The following is an 18,469-nucleotide window of genomic DNA, read 5'->3' as shown; positions in this document are numbered from 1 at the left end:
CTTTTAAATAGACCACATTTGGATTTGGGCTTGAGAAATGTATCAGTGCTTTCATCCCCACTTTCTTATTTCCCACATATTAGACTCCCTCATTCCTCTTGTAGCTTATAGGCTAAGGCTGGATTTAAAATACCAGAAGAAGGACTTCCCTGATGATCCAGTGGCTAAGACTCTGCACTCCCAATGCAGGTGGCCTGGGTTTAATCCCTGGTCGGTGAGCTAGATCCCACATGCTGCAACTAAATTTTCAAATGCTGCAACTAAAAATCCTGTATGCCACAATGAAGATCAAAGGTGCTGCAACTAAAACCCAGCGTGGCCAAATTAAGAAGCTTTAAGAAATGTATCAGAAGACTGGGAAGTGGTTGTTTCTGTATCTGAAAGGAAAAGTTGACTGACCCTCATCACAGTGCCCTCTCTACTCTGGGCAGCTCAGGGATAGTTCATCCAAGGCTGTATGGAGTATCCATCCATTCAGTGGTTGTACTGGGACCCTGCTCTTATTGAAATGGGCAGTGAAATTGAAGTTTTATTCTATAAATAAAATTCCAAACTGGGCTCAGAACATTCCACAAGTTGTCTCTGGCAAAAATTCAAATGGCGTTTAAAGTTAGAAGAAAGTCCAGAATAAAAGAGATGTCATGGTGACCCAAGGTAGCTCTACCCAATTCTATTTTAAAACATTCAGAAGCACTGAGCACTTGTTTTCTTCTGTCTCAGGACATCTTCTGAGTCCTGTAATCATCAAGACAAGCATGATCTGAATTATCCTTTTTTTCCTCATGGCTGAAACATTTTACTAGTCGCAGACTATTTCTTTTAACAACAAGAACAGCTTGTATTTTCATAGCAATTTAAAGTGTCTAATAAATTTTCCCTTAATCTATGTCATTATCTCTAGTCCTTTTCTGCTTGTTCTATTCTGCAAAAACTTCTTTCTTCCTTTGCTTCTCTAAGATCAGCTAGAGAAAAGATAACCTGCACCTGGCCAAAAGTATTTACTTACCCTGGCCAAAGTAGAAGGGGTGTAAAGAAAAAATAACTGCTGATATATAGAAAGCATTGACTGACGAAGAAAATTAAACTGAGTAATCTCTAGCACTTCATTCAATTCAAGAAAATATTTATTTTCCATTTCATAATGTGGAATACTATTATTCATAATGTGGAATAGCCTGTCATGTCATATTATATTAATAATATTTTATTTAATCATTACCTTATATGGAGTCCTTTAGGTGTCCAGTTTTTAACTATTATAAATAATACTTGATAAACAACTAGGTGTTTAAAGCATTTCCTTCCATCAGATTGTTTTTGAATGACAGATACTTAGAAGTAGAATCATCAAATGTTATTAGACTAGAATACGTCAAACACTTCTAGTTCTTGGAAACACATTGCAAACTGCTTGGGGTTAGAGCTCATATAACTCATATTAATATGAAGATTATTTCATTCAGTTTAAATATCTTTTTCAAGACGTGAGTTTCTGTATTCAAAAGGGAAAATGGAGACACACTGACATAAAGTGGCATTCTCTAGGATAATCCCAGGTGAATCAGTAGCAGTGTTCCCAACTCTTACCCCTCTCTAGAGTAAACTGCTTCACTGTCACTATTAATCTCTGTTACCATCTTGAAGTGTTTCCTGAAATGGTAACGAACACAATTTTAGTATAACAAAGTAACCGCTACTGCTAAGTCACTTCAGTCGTGTCTGACTCTGTGCGACCCCATAGACGGCAGCCCACCAGGCTCCACTGTCCCTGGGATTCTCCAGGCAAGAATACTAGAGTGGGTTGCCATTTCCTTCTCCAATGCATGAAAGTGAAAAAGTGAAAGTGAAGTCGCTCAGTCATGTCCAACTCTTAGCGACCCCATGGACCACAGCCTACCATAAAAGTGGGTATAAATTATATCAAAATTATGCATACATATTAGGATGTCTGTTGCAAGGAGAGAAAAAAATAGATACTGTATTTGGTTATAGGATTATTGTTAATTCCCCTTACATGCTGCTTTAAAGCTAAGTCAATATATGTTTTCATAGCAGGAAGAAATTTACATTTATTCTACCAAGTGGCAGCATGTAAAGTTTGAAACTGAGTTAGTTTTAGAAAAGGTTCTTCTGTGCATTACTTATAGATTTCCACATGATTGGTGCCTTGGGGCAGCATCATTGCTAGCAGACCTCGGGAGCTGGTGTCTCTACTCATCCTGAGCTAAAATTATTATGAGTGGGCCTTAATATACCAGTTGTTCCCACCCACAAAACTAGCCTTGCCTTTGCTAGGATATCTTTGTTTATCCCTTGAGGTTATGTTCAGCATTACCTCCTTTGGGGATTATTTTTGGAACCTAGTTCTGGGTGTTCTCTGTAGCCAGAGCATACTATGCCTTCTTTATTATTGAATATGGCTGATTGGTTTGCATACTCTATGAGTTTACTGGAAGAAAGGACTGTCTTTTGTCTCTAAATCTTTAGTATCTTACAATACTTTTATCACATAGCAGATCCTCAGTTAAGAACTTTCTAGAGAACGTTCCCTGCAAGGCTCATGTGAGTATATGTTTGGTAGGTGTCTACTTACCGTTAATATAGAATGAATATAGCAGGTTATCAAATCTGGATGCCATTATTCATTCAAATGCTATTTATTCATTGTTTAAGAAGTATATGCATCTGATTCCTATTATGATCTAGATTTCTTAAATGCTGGATACATGATAGTGAATGATATAAAAACCCTGCCTTCAAGGTGCTGGCCCTCTAGACAGATCACAAGGCATGCATATATGTTACTGTTGTAACTTGAACTCCTAGTTTCTTAACTCTAATTCACTTTAGGACACTATGAGCACATATGCACACCCATTGTAGCTCATCCTCACTCCAAATTCTCTATCCTTAGGATCCTGAACTCTGAAAGTATCTTCCCTGACCACCAGGTCAAGTCCTCCATCTCCTCATCCTTTCTGAGTTTTCAGTTTACCTTATCACTTAGTCCGGGTCCTTCACTTCTTCATATCTTCCAGGCCATCTGCTCCTCATTCATTTCCCTACTGAGCCAAGACCTCAGAGTCAGCTGTTTGAATCTTTCTCAGCACTGCTTTAGAATCTCTTACCTCAGTTAATTTTATTATCCTCTGGGATTCTGTCAGCTTTGTTTTAGTACATTATAAAGCCATACTGAGAAGGAAGACTCTAGATTCATTCTTTCTAAGCTTGGTCAGGTTAATGTGATACTCTTCTCCTCCTCTCACCTGCCTCCTCTCCTGATGCTTCCTTTTCCCCTAAAAATGCAGTCCTCAAAACCTCTGATCTCAATGTGTGTTAGTCTCAGTTGTGTCTGATTCTTTGCTACACCATGGACTGTAGCTCATGGACTGTAGCTCCTCTGTCCTGGGAATTCTCCAGGCAAGAATACTGGAGTTGGTAGCCATTTCCAGATCCAGGAGATTGATCTTCCCAACCCAAAGATTGAACCCAGGTCTCTCACATTGCAGGCAGGTTCTTTACCATCTGAGCGACCAGGGAAGCTTAACGAAACAAATAAAATCAAGACGCAAAATTATATGTTCAGTGTTATTTCTATTTTGTGGAATTCACATGGGCATATAAACTGAAGAACAGCTAAAAATAAATACATAAAAATCTTTATCAATGTTGCCTTTAAGTGGTAGCATTTTTTATTTTTTCCTATGCATTTTTGTCCTTTCCAAAATTTCTGGAAAGCACACATAATTCTCTAAAAATCACTAAAAACAGATATTATCAAGGAAAAAGTAAAAGGTTATGTGGATAAAAAGGTAGGTGAAAACAGGGAAAAAAAAAATCTATCTTTTGATGTCTGGTGAGGGCCTCAGCCTCCGCATTCCCCAGTGTCCTGTGAACAGTGGTTGTTAATGAAAACTGCATTACCAGGACCAAGGATAAAAAGTCAAGCTAAATTTTAGAAGAAGGCAGAGAGACATATGCTATCTCTGAGTGATATGGCTGAACTCAGATTATTTTCACACCTCTTTTTTTTTAAATTTTTATTTTTTTATTAGTTGGAGGCTAATTACTTCACAACATTTCAGTGGGTTTTGTCATACATTGATATGAATCAGCCATAGAGTTACACGTATTCCCCATTCCGATCCCCCCTCCCACCTCCCTCTCCACCCGACTCCTCTGGGTCTTCCCAGGGCACCAGGTCCGAGCACTTGTCTCATGCATCCCACCTGGGCTGGTGATCTGTTTCACCATAGAAAATATACATGCTGTTCTTTCAAAACATCCCACCCTCACCTTCTCCCACAGAGTTCAGAAGTCTGTTCTGTACTTCTGTGTCTCTTTTTCTGTTTTGCATATAGGGTTATCGTTACCATCTTTCTAAATTCCATATATATGTGTTAGTATGCTGTAATGTTCTTTATCTTTCTGGCTTACTTCACTCTGTATAATGGGCTCCAGTTTCATCCATCTCATCAGAACTGATTCAAATGAATTCTTTTTAACGGCTGAGTAATATTCCATGGTGTATATGTACCACAGCTTCCTTATCCATTCATCTGCTGATGGACATCTAGGTTGCATCCATGTCCTGGCTATTATAAACAGTGCTGCAATGAACATTGGGGTGCACGTGTCTCTTTCAGATCTGGTTTCCTCGGTTTGTATGCCCAGAAGTGGTATTGCTGGGTCATATGGCAGTTCTATTTCCAGTTTTTTAAGAAATCTCCACACTGTTTTCCATAGTGGCTGTACTAGTTTGCATTCCCACAACAGTGTAAGAGGGTTCCCTTTTCTCCACACCCTCTCCAGCATTTATTGCTTGTAGACTTTTGGATAGCAGCCATCCTGACTGGTGTGTAATGGTACCTCATTGTGGTTTTGATTTGCATTTCTCTGATAATGAGTGATGTTGAGCATCTTTTCATGTGTTTGTTAGCCATCTGTATGTCTTCTTTGGAGAAATGTCTGTTTAGTTCTTTGGCCCATTTTTTGATTGGGTCATTTATTTTTCTGGAATTGAGCTTCAGGAGTTGCTTGTATATTTTTGAGATTAATCCTTTGTCTGTTTCTTCATTTGCTATTATTTTCTCCCAATCTGAGGGCTGTCTTTTCACCTTGCTTATAGTTTCCTTTGTAGTGCAAAAGCTTTTAAGTTTCATTAGGTCCCATTTGTTTAGTTTTGCTTTTACTTCCAATATTCTGGGAGGTGGGTCATAGAGGATCTTGCTATGGTTTATGTCATAGAGTTCACACCTCTTCTGAAAGAGTGATATTAGTGTCTTGGCTGATTCAGGGAGGAGAATTTATTAGACATCTGCATGTCTAATAACTTCATAAGATAAAGTGAGATACTTATTTGAACTACCGTTTATTAATACCTTTTCACAATATTAAGAGATTTCTCTGAACCTTGAGGAATAGCAGCATGAAAAATGTTAGTTCCTTTTAGAATAAAGATTCAGTGCAGAAGCAAAATCATAAAACTCAAAGTTGTTGCTGGTACATAGTGATGCTTGTTGCTCCTGGTAGTGATGGAGGACTTAGCACTCCAGAAAACTGCCTCCCAGAGTTCCGTTGGGCCACAGCCACTCTCAGTGAATAGATTCTGTTGAGTGAAGGGTGTAATTGCAGCCTATACTGGAGAAAAGTGGATGTTACTGTGTCAGTGCCAAGTCAGCTCACACTTGGTCAGCATGCAGAGGGAGATTCACAAGTGATGCTGTCTGTATTCTGAGGGGCTTTGCCAATTAAGCATTCCAGCTTGCCGAGGTTATAATGATAGGCCTTGAGATGAGAAAAAAATTATAATCTCACTGTGTTTATTACAGAGTGGGCCTGTGCTCTGCATCTGTGACTTCTCCGCCATTTGCATTTGAATGCGTGTTTTTGCAATTCTGATGCCAAAGAGGAGATATTCGCAATATTTGGGACAGAGAAGATATACTCAGTGTCTCTCTTGGCAAGAGGAAAAAAGATCTGAGACATCTCAGAGATTGTTCACTAATGGCCTTCCCAGTTTTGACTGTATCTGTTTCCATCACATCTTCTACCTGTCAGTTTATTCCCTTTGTCTTTTAGGGACAATGCAAAGTGTTATCACAGAAAAGGATTCAGGGGAGTCATAACCATTTGGAGGACTGTGGGTAAAGATAGGGAAGTATAAAATAGTGGATGACTCACTTTTCAGGATAGAGCCTATGTAAAAAGTCATACTTGCCACTTCCTTTTTAGGATTTTAATCACTTGTCACATGGCATCTGATATACCAGGATGCAAATACTCCATTGTGAACCATATGTGTATTGGGAATGAGTTGGTGTCCCAAAAAACAAATATGTGTCAGGATTTAAGTCTAACTCACTTCTCCTTCCCACAGCAGCACTGCCGAACCTTCCTCACATCTCTGTCTCAGGGGTCATATGTCTGGAGTCAGGGCAGTTTCAAAGGAGCTCCTGGCAAATGTGTGAGTAGAAACAGGACATATTGGACATGTGAAGGTTGAAGTCAGATACAGATTTCAAGTTCAGTGTTACCATCAACTAGCTGGATGATCTTGGGCAAATTACATCATCCTTCTAGGCCTCTTGTTTCCTTACCTGTAAAGTAGGGGTAACAGGACCTACTGGATTATGGGAGAATTGAATGAGATAATTCCTGGAAAGAATCAGTCAATCAATAAATGGTGGTGGCTTCATTGGTGGTGGGTGATTGTGGTTGTTCACAATAAAAATAATGATCATTTAATTCAAGATTAGTGTTGAAGAAAATTTCAGTGTAAGAAAACATGTTGAACTATAAAGTTACACACAGGCAGTCTGGAGACTATTATCTATGGTTTGTTTCCAAGTTGGCACCACTTGTGAAGACCTACCGTTTAAAAATCCCTAGGGCTAGGGTCTTCCCTGGCTGTCCAGTGGTTCAGATTCCACACTTGCAATGCAGGGGGCTCAGGTGAGATCCCTGGTCAGGGAACTAAGATTCCACATGCCAAGAAAGCAAGCCACTGTTCTCCTTGTCCTTCTGGATATTTTATATCTCCAAGGGTTGAATGTGGATATAAGTTTAAAATATGAAAAAGAGATGTTTAAACTTTAGAAACATTTATTTGAATCAGAATCTATAAGTTCATGACAGATGAACTTTGAAAAATGTGGAATTAGAACAGGATATGTGTTTGGACCCCAATAAACAGTGAACTGTGGGAGTTGGTGATGGACAGGGAGGCCTGGCGTGGTGCAGTTCACGGGGTTGCAAAGAGTCGGACACGACTGAGCGACTGAACTGAACTGAAACAGTGAAATTGCACAGTCTTCCTGTCATACGATATGTCCCCCACTGTTTGAGATGGTCACACTGAGCCCAATTCCTTACATAGTTCATCTTTTATCAAAGGCCTTAGTAGAAGAGCAGTGTAAATAAATCAGAATATGTTTTTTAATATTTTAAAGAAGAATTAACATTCTAGAATAAAAATAGTAAAGAAAAAAAAAAGGAAGATATTCACTCGTATTTTCTACCATCCTGAACCTCCAACCTCTTCACTCCTCCAGATTCTCTGGTATTCTGTATAGTCTGTAGCTGTAGGCGTTTTTACTAGTATAATGTTAGTCCTAGTCCTTTCTTGCTGACCTATTTTATATCATCTTTGGGGAGTCTAAGTAGTTATATGAAGCTATGGTGTTGGAGGAGGGGAGCACAAATGAAACCGTTTTCCCTTAGACACCCCTAATACTCCCTCCTGAAGGTTAGAGTTTGAGAGAGGAAGGTTTGAGGAGGGGAAAGTTAAAAGGAAATTGAAAGAGGTCTAAGGAGCAGTTGATGTTTACTCAGGATGAGGGGAGCAAAATTAAAGCCCTGAACTCCCTCTTCAGTTTCCTACTTTGCAGTCTTCGTCATGTTTCCTTACATATTCATACCCATCCTTCGAGGCCTAAATTCAGTGTTCTCGGTTTTCTGTAGATTTCCTAGACTTCCTCTCCCCATCAGAACAAAATTAATTACTACCTCATTCATGTTCTGAAATCTCTGTTATAAATCTCATTGTTCTAATAAGTCTCTCTTCAAATCCTGTCTGCCACCCTTAGTAGACAGCTCTGAGCACCTTGATTTCAGGGCATTTCTTTTTCATATTGATATTTTTTTGGTGCTTGTTATACAAGTAACTTCTCAGTAAATGTTTATGAAAAGGAATGACAAACTCTAAAAATAGCAACCAAGGCCCAGTTTTTTGCTCTAAATACTGGTATGGCTGATTGCTTTTCCTTCTCCTGAATTTTCCGTTATGATAAGAAAGCCATATAAGAAGAAGTTTGAAAGACAGAAAATGCCTCTGGGAGAAGGTCTTTGTCCCTCAGCTTAGAGTTGTTAAGGAAGGATGGTGATGCATGATGAAGTAAGGGGACCAGACTGTGTGGCTAAGTGTATGTAATAGCCTTGGGGAGGAAGCCTGAAAAAATAACCACCTCTGTGGGAGTTTGGACACTCTTACGGGAAGAAATGGGCTACCCTGGTGGCTCAGATGGTAAACAATCTGCCTACAGTGTGGGAGACCCTGGTTCGATACCTGGGTCAGGAATATCCCCTGGAGAATGAACCGGCAAACCACTTCTGTATTCTTGCCTAGACAATTCCTTGGGCAGAGGAGCCTGGCAGGCGACAGTCCATGGGGTCACAAAGAGCAACTAACACTTTCACTTTTCATGGGAAGAAATAGCCCTAGGTTAATTGTCTTAATAGAATAAGAAAGCAGTGAGGTCTAGATAGACAACAGATATAGTTGGGGTGGTTTTGGTTTGGGATATTAATATTTCATACTGTTCAAAGACTTGTTGGAAATTTACTTTGTAATGGCAAAGTTATATGATTACCACCTTGCCATTGCTCATGAATAATATGGTCCATTAATACAGTTTACTACTTTCCTCAGTCTGTAAATTGAACAGACCAACATACAAAGCAGTAACACCAAATATATATGCAGCTTGCAAAGGACGGTCTATGGCTGCCTTATAGAGAATATTTCTCTGCAGACTCTGCCATGGTGTTACCCTTTGCTAAGGAAGAATCCAAGTTTGTACCCCTCCGCACAATGTTTCGAGAGACCAGACTAGTGGACCAGTGGCTCACATCTTGGAATAGCCACTTTTAAGGAACACAAAATTGAGTGTTGTGGATATTCCTGATATAATTCAGACTAGCACACTTAGAAAACTACTGGAAGAAATCACCAGAGCACAGTCTGACAGCATCAGAGTATCAGCATGTAGCAGATGTCTGTGACTACCTAGAGGGGTGGGGCGGGGTGGGAAGGAGGTTCAGGAAAGAGGGGACATGTGTACACCCATGGCTGATTCATGTTGAAATACGGCAGAAACCAACACAATATTGTAAGGCAATGCAGTTCAGTTCAGTTCAGTCCCTCAGTCGTGTCTGACTCTTTGCAACCCTATGGACCGCAGCACACCAGGCCTCCCTGTTCATTAACCAACTCCCAGAGTTTACCCAGACTCATGTCCATTGAGCTGGTGATGCCATCCAACCATCTCATCCTCTTCTCCTTCTGCCTTCAATCTTTCCCAGTGTCAGAGTCTTTTCAAATGAGCCAGTTCTTTACATCAGGTGGCCAAAGTATTGGAGTTTCAGCTTCAGCATCAGTCCTTCCAGTGAACACCCAGGACTTATCTCCTTTAGGATGGACTGGTTGGATCTCCTTGTAGTCCAAGGGACCCTCAAGAGTCTTCTCCAACACCACAGTTCAAAAGCATCAATTCTTCGGCACTCAGCTTTCTTTAGAGTCCAACTCTCACATCTACATGACTACTGGAAAAAGCATAGCCTTGACTAGATGGACCTTTGTTGGCAAAGTAATATCTCTGCTTTTTAATATGCTGTCTGGGTTGGCCATAACTTTCCTTCCAAGGAGTAAGTGTCTTTTCATTTCATGGCTGCAATCACCATCTGCAGTGATTTTGGAGCCCCCAAAAATAAAGTCTGCCACTGTTTCCACTGTTTCCCCATCTATTTGCCATGAAGTGATGGGACCGGATGCCATGATCTTTGTTTTCTGAAACTGGTATCTCTGATTAACAAATTGGCAAGGTAGTGGGCAAAAAGATAAGGCTCACTGAGGGAAAGTTTGGTTCACTTAGACATGAAAAGCATATAAGGTAAAACATTCAGGTAACATGTAAGATAAAAATATCTTTTGAGAAAGATTATATATGTACATTTATGCAGGAGAGCTGTACGTGCCCTCATGAAACATATGGTTGCTGACCATGAGTCATTCATGAACCGATGTTTAAAAAAAAAAGAAACTAGAAATACTTGAATTTGAGAAACTAGGACAAGGGCATACAATTCTTTTCTGGACTTAAGTAATATAGAGAAAAATTTACCAACATATGTTACTGCTTTGTGGGTGGGTGGCAGGGCGTGGCTCGGAGTTTGTCTTTACTATACCCCAATTCTCTTTGCGCTTTGGTTTATCAGCTATTTTCACAAACTGCAATCCCCTTGACACACCTCATGTTTCTTAACCCTGTGCCCCTTCTCTGGGGGAGCATCAGATTCCTTCCCAAGCTTTTGAGCAGCTGATTGAGCCCCACTCTGTGGCAATATGAGAGGAAACTTGAGCTGTTATTAGAGTTAAAGTGATTTTTAAAAAAATCTCCAGAGACTACAGAAAGCCCATTAACTCAGTACTCATCCAGAGTGACCTCTCTACCCTTCTGGTTATTGCTTCATAGAAGACAGGCAGTCGGCTCAGGAGTGAGTGTGGGATGAGGGAGAAGGTGAAGTAGCTTGTGGCATCCATATGCATCACCTTGTTGTCACTCGCTCCTGATCTATAATGTGGAATCTTCAGAGCAAAGAGAATTGAATGAGATCATGTCTGGAAAGTTTCCCCATCCTTAGAAAGTATTAAAATGAATTTTTAATGCTACTAGTGTCTGTTAGAATAGAATTGTGTAATTACTGAAGGAACCTTAGAAATTCATGCATTTCTTTTACAAATATTTAGGGAAGCTGAAGCCCAGAGGTAAAACTGACCTGTAATCCCCTTAGTAGCTTGTTGTTGTTGTTCTGTTGCTAAGTCATGTCCCAACTCTTTGTAACACAACTTAGCGATGGAACACAACAGCAAAAAGCTACATAGGTAACTCAAGACAGTGTCTTAAAGGAGAAGTGAAAGTTTTGTCTGCATTTGATCTATACCAGGGTGACAGCCTCAGAGATCTATAAGGAGCCAGGCCAGTATCTTAAATGAGCACATGAGCTGGGATTACAAGAACAAGGAGTGACAGGGACTGTGGCAAACCAGAGAACACGTCTCTTCTGTTTAAAGGTGGCAGGTTATCCTTCTATGTGGGAAGGCAGGCCCAGTATTGCCAGACCCATTCATTTTACAAGAGAAGTTTGAAATGGCTCAACCTTGTGATAACCAAATGAAGCATGTTGGATGGGTTGAATTTGGCCTGAGGAATGACCTTGCTCCTGATGGCAGAAGCGGTTACCCAGGTCTGTGGGCTGAACATAAAGGAATCCATTCATGCATGAGTAGCAGCAACTAAGTATTTTTTTCCTCTACAAATTTTTCAAGACATTATTCTGGCTGATAGTTTCAAAATCCCTCCCCTACTTTTTCTCAACGGAGGGAAATCCACTAGTAGTTCATCTTTTTCATTTTTCACTCTCAGGGAAAATTTTTAATGAGAAGTGGAGAAGGGAAAGGGGCAGAGGGCCTGGAAGAACTACAAGCTGGTGACCTGCTTTTGAATATTAAAGAATTGCCAGGTGGTGTGTGTAACCTGGTGTGTTCTGCCTGGTACTTTTATGTCCATCTGGAACTTAGCAAAGTGAAGATTTATGCCAAGATCCAACCCTGAGGCAGAGAAGGAAGAACACCAACAGTTTCTAAATAAATGCCAGGCTCTCTTCTGCCTCCCTGTGAATGTCTCCTGATTTTTAAAAAGAGAAGTTTTCTGAATCTCCGGCTATAGAATTATTTTTAGGACAACTAACTGGGAGTACCCGAAGGTCTAAGGAGTAAGCTAAATGTTGAAAGCATCTCTTTGTAGGATTATTGCAACTGCCTCTCTGTTTCTTGCCTTTCCCACCCAGTCTGTTGTCAAAACAGTAGCCAGCCCTTTTAAAACATCCATCACTCAGTTCATCTCTTTTTTTGACACACCAGACTCCAGTGGCTGAATTCCTCTCAGGGTCCAGAAAGGCGTTATATAATCTGTCCCCTGCCCAGCCTTCCTATTACTTCCCTGACCTCACCTCCTGCTGCTCACTCAGCCCAGCCATACTGGCCTCCTTGTTGTTCCAGAAATGCTCTGTCGTGCTTCCTCTGAAGAGCCTTTGCACTTGATGTTCTCTGCTTGGAAGACTCTTTGCCCAAATACCCACATCATTGCTTCTCAGAGACACTTAGCCTACCAAAAATTGCAACCCCCTTCTGTTCCTCATCCCTCCAGCATTCCCTGCTCCTACTCCCGACCTTTTTATAGTACCTGTCTCCAATTTTTTATAGTACCTGTCCCCAATTGTTACTATACATTTTGCTTTTTTGTTTCCATTTATATAAGTTCCATGAGTGCAGATGTTTTGGTCTGTTTTGTTCACTGCTACATTCGTAGAGCTTAAAATTTTGAGTTTTCTTTTCCTTCTCTTCTAGGGATAGTGGTCTTCACTGTGCTGGATAGATATAGATCTTGCTACTGCATCATAGTGTTTTTAACATTTCCATTAGTAGACTTTTGTTTGTTTCCCAAGTTTTCTGGATCAGTTCTACTTCCTAAGCATATCGATTTTTTTGCTTCTCTGCATTTCTACTCTCGTTTCCTTTAGTTAAAACTATCACAGCTTGTTGTTTTCTCCATTTACTTTTGTTCCTTCTACACAATGTCACTCAGCAGTCAGAATCATCTGAATCTGATCATTTACCATTCATTTCCTCATTTAAACTCCTTCAGTGGTTTTGCATTGCCCTGCACATAAGTTCACATGCTTACCCCATCCCTCAAGGCCCTGCGTGGTCTGGGTGCAGCCCTGACTTTCTCTGTTCCTCTAACAGGCCAAGTTCCTCCCTAACTCAGGGTTCTTGCTTTTCCCTCATGATGGAATACACTTCTGTTTCCATTTTTCATCTGGCTGACATTCTCTTCATCTCAGTTTAGATGTTCTTTTCTCTGAATTTCTCTGAATCTCTCTACTAGTTAAGTTGGTTTGCATATTCCTTCATAGCAGTTGCCACACTAGTAATTCAATGCCTGTGGGATTGTTTGTCCAGTGGCTGCCTCTACACATCCTCAGTAAGGTGGGGCCTGCCTTTGTATTTCCAGCACTTAACCCTGACCCTGATACATAGTACTAGAACAGCTTAATGATTGCTTGTGGAGAAATAAATAAAACCAGATGTCTTGACACTGAGGAATTGAACACTGTGTGGGGTGTTACTTCATTAATGAATGATGTGCTTCTCTTCACAGAGATTATTTTGCAGAAGATGATGGGGAGATGGTACCCAGAACAAGTCCTGCAGCAGGTAAGGAGGTCATGGATCTTTCTTTGCTATACTCTTGGTCTCCTGCTGATCATAAATCTCTTAAATTTTAGATCCCATCATCTTGGCTGTATCTTCAGACTTTTTTTGAATTTCAAAATTTGTACATACCACTGTAGAATATAATACCCCACCTTCACAGCACAGTGCAGTAACTCCTAACTGAAATACTCCAGTATTTCAGTAATGTGAACTCTTTATACTGTTAGCAATTCTGTAATTGCAAGTTAAAGTCACGTGTAAAATGATTAAAATAGACTCTTCCACTAGAATGAAATCTTGAAAATACCATTAAAATGGGTATAATAATGGTGTCAACCTCATAAGTGAGATTAGAAAAGCTCTTCGAGGACTTCCCTGGTGGTGCAATGGTTAAGAATCCTCCCTACAAAATATTGTATGACATCCCTTATATGCGGAATCTGAAAAGAAATGATACAAGTGAATTTACTTTCAAAACTGAAAGAGATTCACAGACTTAGAGAAGAAGCTTACAGTTGCTGGAGGGGAAAGAATGGGGGGAAGGGATAGTTAAGGAATTTGGAATGGAAGGTACACACTGCTGTGTTTAAAATGGATAACCAACAAGGACCTACTGTATAGCACGGGGAACTCTGCTCAATATGTGGCAACTTGGATCGGAGGGGAGTTTGGGGGAGAATGGATATACATGTATATGTATGGCTGAATCCTTTTGCTGTTCACCTTAATCTATCACAACACTGTTAATTGGCTATATCCCAATACAGAATAAAAAGTTTAAATTAAAAAAAAAATTATTTTAAATCCTCTTTGCAATGTAAGGGACATGGGTTTGACCCCTGATTGGGGAACTAAGATCCCATGTACCTCAGAGCAACTAAGCCCAGAAGAGTCTGTGTCTCTGCCCCACAATGAAAGATCCCAGATGACACAAGGAAGAATCTGCATGCCACAACTAAGACCCGACTTGCAGCCAAATAAATAAATAAACATTAAAAACAGAAAAGCTCTTAGTACAGAGCTTGTCAAGGAATAAACCCCTGTAAATATTATTATTAATGTGTACACAATAATATATTATTCCTGTATTAAAATTAACTAGAGGTCTACCTAAATTACAAAACCAAAGTGAAAATAATTCTCTTTTGGGGGCTATTTTTCACAAAAACTTTCAGTCACTTAGTGTTTTACCTACTTTGCTAAGTGATTTGCCTTTTCATATCAGCCTTGAAGCACAGATGGTTCATATGCACAATGCAGAAAAAACTTCTTAATTTGAATGTGTTAAGGACTTGGAGTCATTTAAAATTAGCGTTTGTAATTGTGTATGTAAAATCCATAAATTCTAAAGGTCTACCATACTCGTTTTGAGCATGAAGATCCTCTGTTTTGAGGTAAAAATTGAAAGACTAGGGCAAAAGTGGAAGGGTAAAGAAGAAATTGCCTATTATAAGCAAGGTGGCTTATATTGGCTTATATTATATAATATGTATATTATATAATATGATGGCTTATATTATGCAGATGGCTACTTTTATTGTTTCATTTAATCCATTTGAAAGCTCTATGAGGTAAACATTATTATTCCTGTTTTTACAGAGGCAATGGCGCTCAGCAAAATTAAAAGATTTGCATAAATTCCCATAATTAGCAGGTGGATTAGTCAGGATTCATATCCAATCTTTTTTTTTTAAACATTTTTGTTGTGTCCAGATCTAGTCTTTGAAGTCTCTTCTCTATTATATTCTATGAATCTAACTGTAATACATTGCTCTGTTTTATAAAATTTTCTTTCATTTAATCGCCTTATTTAATTTCATGGAAATGTGTAAGAAATAATTTTTTCTAATTTATTTTAATTAAGCATTTGTATTTACTTAGAAATGTCAAGTTTTCAACAAAACCGGTGCACCATTATTATTATTACTATTATTATTAATTTGCAATCACAGTGTGATAAACAATTAACATTATAACAATTACTTTGTACAAACTGACTCAAACACGATTTAAGGTGGGAAAAATCCCAACTCTTGTCTGTAACTAATCTGTGCTATGTACCAATAAAACCTGCTTTATTTTTTTTCTCATTTATTTTTTTAGTTGGAGGCCTAATTACTTTATAATATTGTAGTGGTTTTTGCCATACATTGACTTGAATCAGCCATGGATTTACATGTGTTCCCCATCCTGAACCCCACCTCCTGCCTCCTTCTCCACCCGATCCCTCTGGGTCTTCCCAGTGCACCAGCCCTGAGCACTTGTCTCATGCATCCAACCTGGGCTGGTGATCTGTTTCACCCTTGATAGTATACTTGTTTCAGTGCTATTCTCTCAGAACATCCCACCCTCGCCTTCTCCCACAGAGTCCAAAAGTCTGTTCTGTACATCTGTGTCTCTTTTTCTGTTTGCATATAGGGTTATCATTACCATCTTTCTAAATTCCATATATATGCATTAGTATACTGTATTGGTGTTTATCTTTCTGGCTTACTTCACTCTGTATAACGGACTCCAGTTTCATCCATCTCATTAGAACTGATTCAAATGAATTCTTTTTAATGGCTGAGTAATATTCCATGGTGTATATGTACCACAGCTTCCTTATCTATTCGTCTGCTGATGGGCATCTAGGTTGCTTCCATGTCCTGGCAATTATAAACAGTGCTGCGATGAACACTGGGGTGCACGTGTCTCTTTCAGATCTGGTTTCCTTGGTGTGTATGCCCAGGAGTGGGATTGCTGGGTCATATGGCAGTTCTATTTCCAGTTTTCTAAGGAATCTCCACACTGTTCTCCATAGTGGCTGCACTAGTTTGCATTCCCACCAACAGTGTAAGAGGGTTCCCTTTTCTCCACACCCTCTCCAGCATTTATTGCTTGTAGACTTTTGGATAGCAGCCATTCTGACTGGCATGTAATAGTACCTCGTTGTGGTTTTGATTTGCATTTCTCTGATAATGAGTGATGTTGAGCATCTTTTCACGTGTTTGTTAGCCATCTGTATGTCTTCTTTGGAGAAATGTCTATTTAGTTCTTTGGCCCATTTTTTAAATTGTGTGGCTTATTTTTCTGGAATTGAGCTGCAGGAGCTGCTTGTATATTTTTGAAATTAATTCTTTGTCTGCTGCTTCATTTGCTATTCTTTTCTCCCATTCTGAGGGCTGTCTTTTCACCTTACTTATAGTTTCCTTTGTTGTGCAAAAGCTTTTAAGTTTGATTAGGTTCGATTTGTTTATTTTTGCTTTTTTTCCAGTATTCTGGGAGGTGGGTCATAGAGGATCCTGCTGTAATTTATGTTGGAGAGTGTAAAACCTGCTTTAAATTCCTGTGCTTATTTAAACCCTACTACTCTACCAGGCAAGGTTACTGCCTATTGAAAGATACCATTAAGCACAGGGCCACCTAAACACACACTTGATAATATATTATTTTTACAGAAATGAAAAGATACTGTACAGTGTCCAGTTTAAAAAGAAACCATATAGCCTTATATTTCCTTTTCTAAAAAATCATTGATGTAATGAGTAGTTATGAGTAGTTAGATACTTCTAAACCAGAAAATAAAACTGCACTGGAACCACCCTATTTATCATCATTATTTTCTTCTTCATCTTTCTCTTCATTGTCATCTTCCTGATACTTTTTGTCTTCTTTTTGCTTCTTTTTTAAAAACAGGGAATTCTCTTTTCTTAAAAAAAAAAAAATTCTGAGAAGTTGATTGAAGTATCTGGGGACATTTTCTTGCATTCCTTCTAGCAAGTTTGCAGAAAGAGAAAGCAGGAAGAAGGGAGGGAGACATATACTCTCCCATCCCAGAGGCTGCCTTTTCTTTCTATTGATGGTTTCCTTTGGTGAACAGAAGCTTTTTAGTTTAATGTAGTCCTTCTTGGTTTTTTTGTTTTGTTTTGTTTTGTTTTTGGTGCCCATGCATACATGGTCCATTAATTTTCAACAAAAGAGACAAGAGTGTACAAGGGATGAAGGAAGGAAAGAGAAAAGGGAAAGGGGGAAAAGAAAGGAAAGAAAAAGAGTCTGTGGTGGCATTATTGCTTCTTGGCCCCTTCAGCTGGCCTGTGTCTGTGTGTCTGTGTGTAGGCAGCTTTCTCTTGGTGGGCCTAGAGTCACCCAGAGCCCATTTCACTGTCACTGATGTCTGTGGAGCTCAGTGGGTTGTCATGTCTGCCATTCTTTCTGATTAAAAAAAGAGTTCAGTAATAAAGGCTCACTGCTTCTTACTGTCAGTCAAGAAAAGATGTGTTTTTCTATGTCTTCGACCTGAGTCTACCACCCCAAGCCTGCCTTAGTCGGAGGTCATCTGTGTACTATGCTTGAAGGAAGCCCCAGTTTCTTATTCTCCACAGTGTTACTTCTCCAAGGCAGGCATAGGGTTGGTAGCATCTTAGCCTCCATGAACTTCTCCCAGGGGAATGCTTACACTGGTTAATGGAAAGATTGTGTCTCTGTCCATTTGCCTGTTTTTCCCTCTCAGGTCTGTTACAGTCCCCTTTGCTGCTAAAATAGCATGGTGTTAGCATGCTACTAGAAAGGTTGAATGGAAGCGACGTGATATTGGTTCTGCCACTTTTTAGCAGTGTGCGTGCATTCTTGAGTGCTAAGTTGCTTCAGTCATGTCTGACTCTGTGCAACTCTATGGACTGTAGCCTGCCAGGGTCCAATGTCCATGGGATTCTCCAGGCAAGAAAACTGGAGTGGGTTGCCATGCCCTCCTCCAGGGGATCTTTCCTACCCATGGATCAAACCTGCATCTCTTATGTCTCCTGCATTGGCAGGCAGGTTCTTTACCACTATCGCCACCCTGGGAAGCCCTTTTAGAAGCATAGTATTGGGAAAAACTTCTGAACCTTTGTTTACTCATTAGTAAAATGGATGTAATAATCACACAAGTCTATT

The 18,469-nt window shown here is 39.7% G+C and overlaps 1 protein-coding gene across 13 annotated transcripts in view; it reads left to right on the top strand.

The window, feature by feature from the left end:
• The window catches only part of PDE4DIP (phosphodiesterase 4D interacting protein), a 241,574-nt gene that overhangs the window by 41,322 nt on the left and 181,783 nt on the right, over positions 1-18,469 (top strand). For all 13 annotated transcript variants that reach the window (XM_065905939.1, XM_065905948.1, XM_065905883.1 and 10 more), the window contains exon 2: positions 13,500-13,555. In XM_065905939.1, the coding sequence (XP_065762011.1) occupies positions 13,500-13,555 (56 nt within the window). The remainder of the gene's footprint in view (positions 1-13,499; positions 13,556-18,469) is intronic.

Source organism: Muntiacus reevesi, chromosome 1 (assembly GCF_963930625.1).
Source record: "Muntiacus reevesi chromosome 1, mMunRee1.1, whole genome shotgun sequence".
Taxonomy (NCBI): domain Eukaryota; kingdom Metazoa; phylum Chordata; class Mammalia; order Artiodactyla; family Cervidae; genus Muntiacus; species Muntiacus reevesi.
This window is presented reverse-complemented; position numbering and strand designations above follow the sequence as displayed.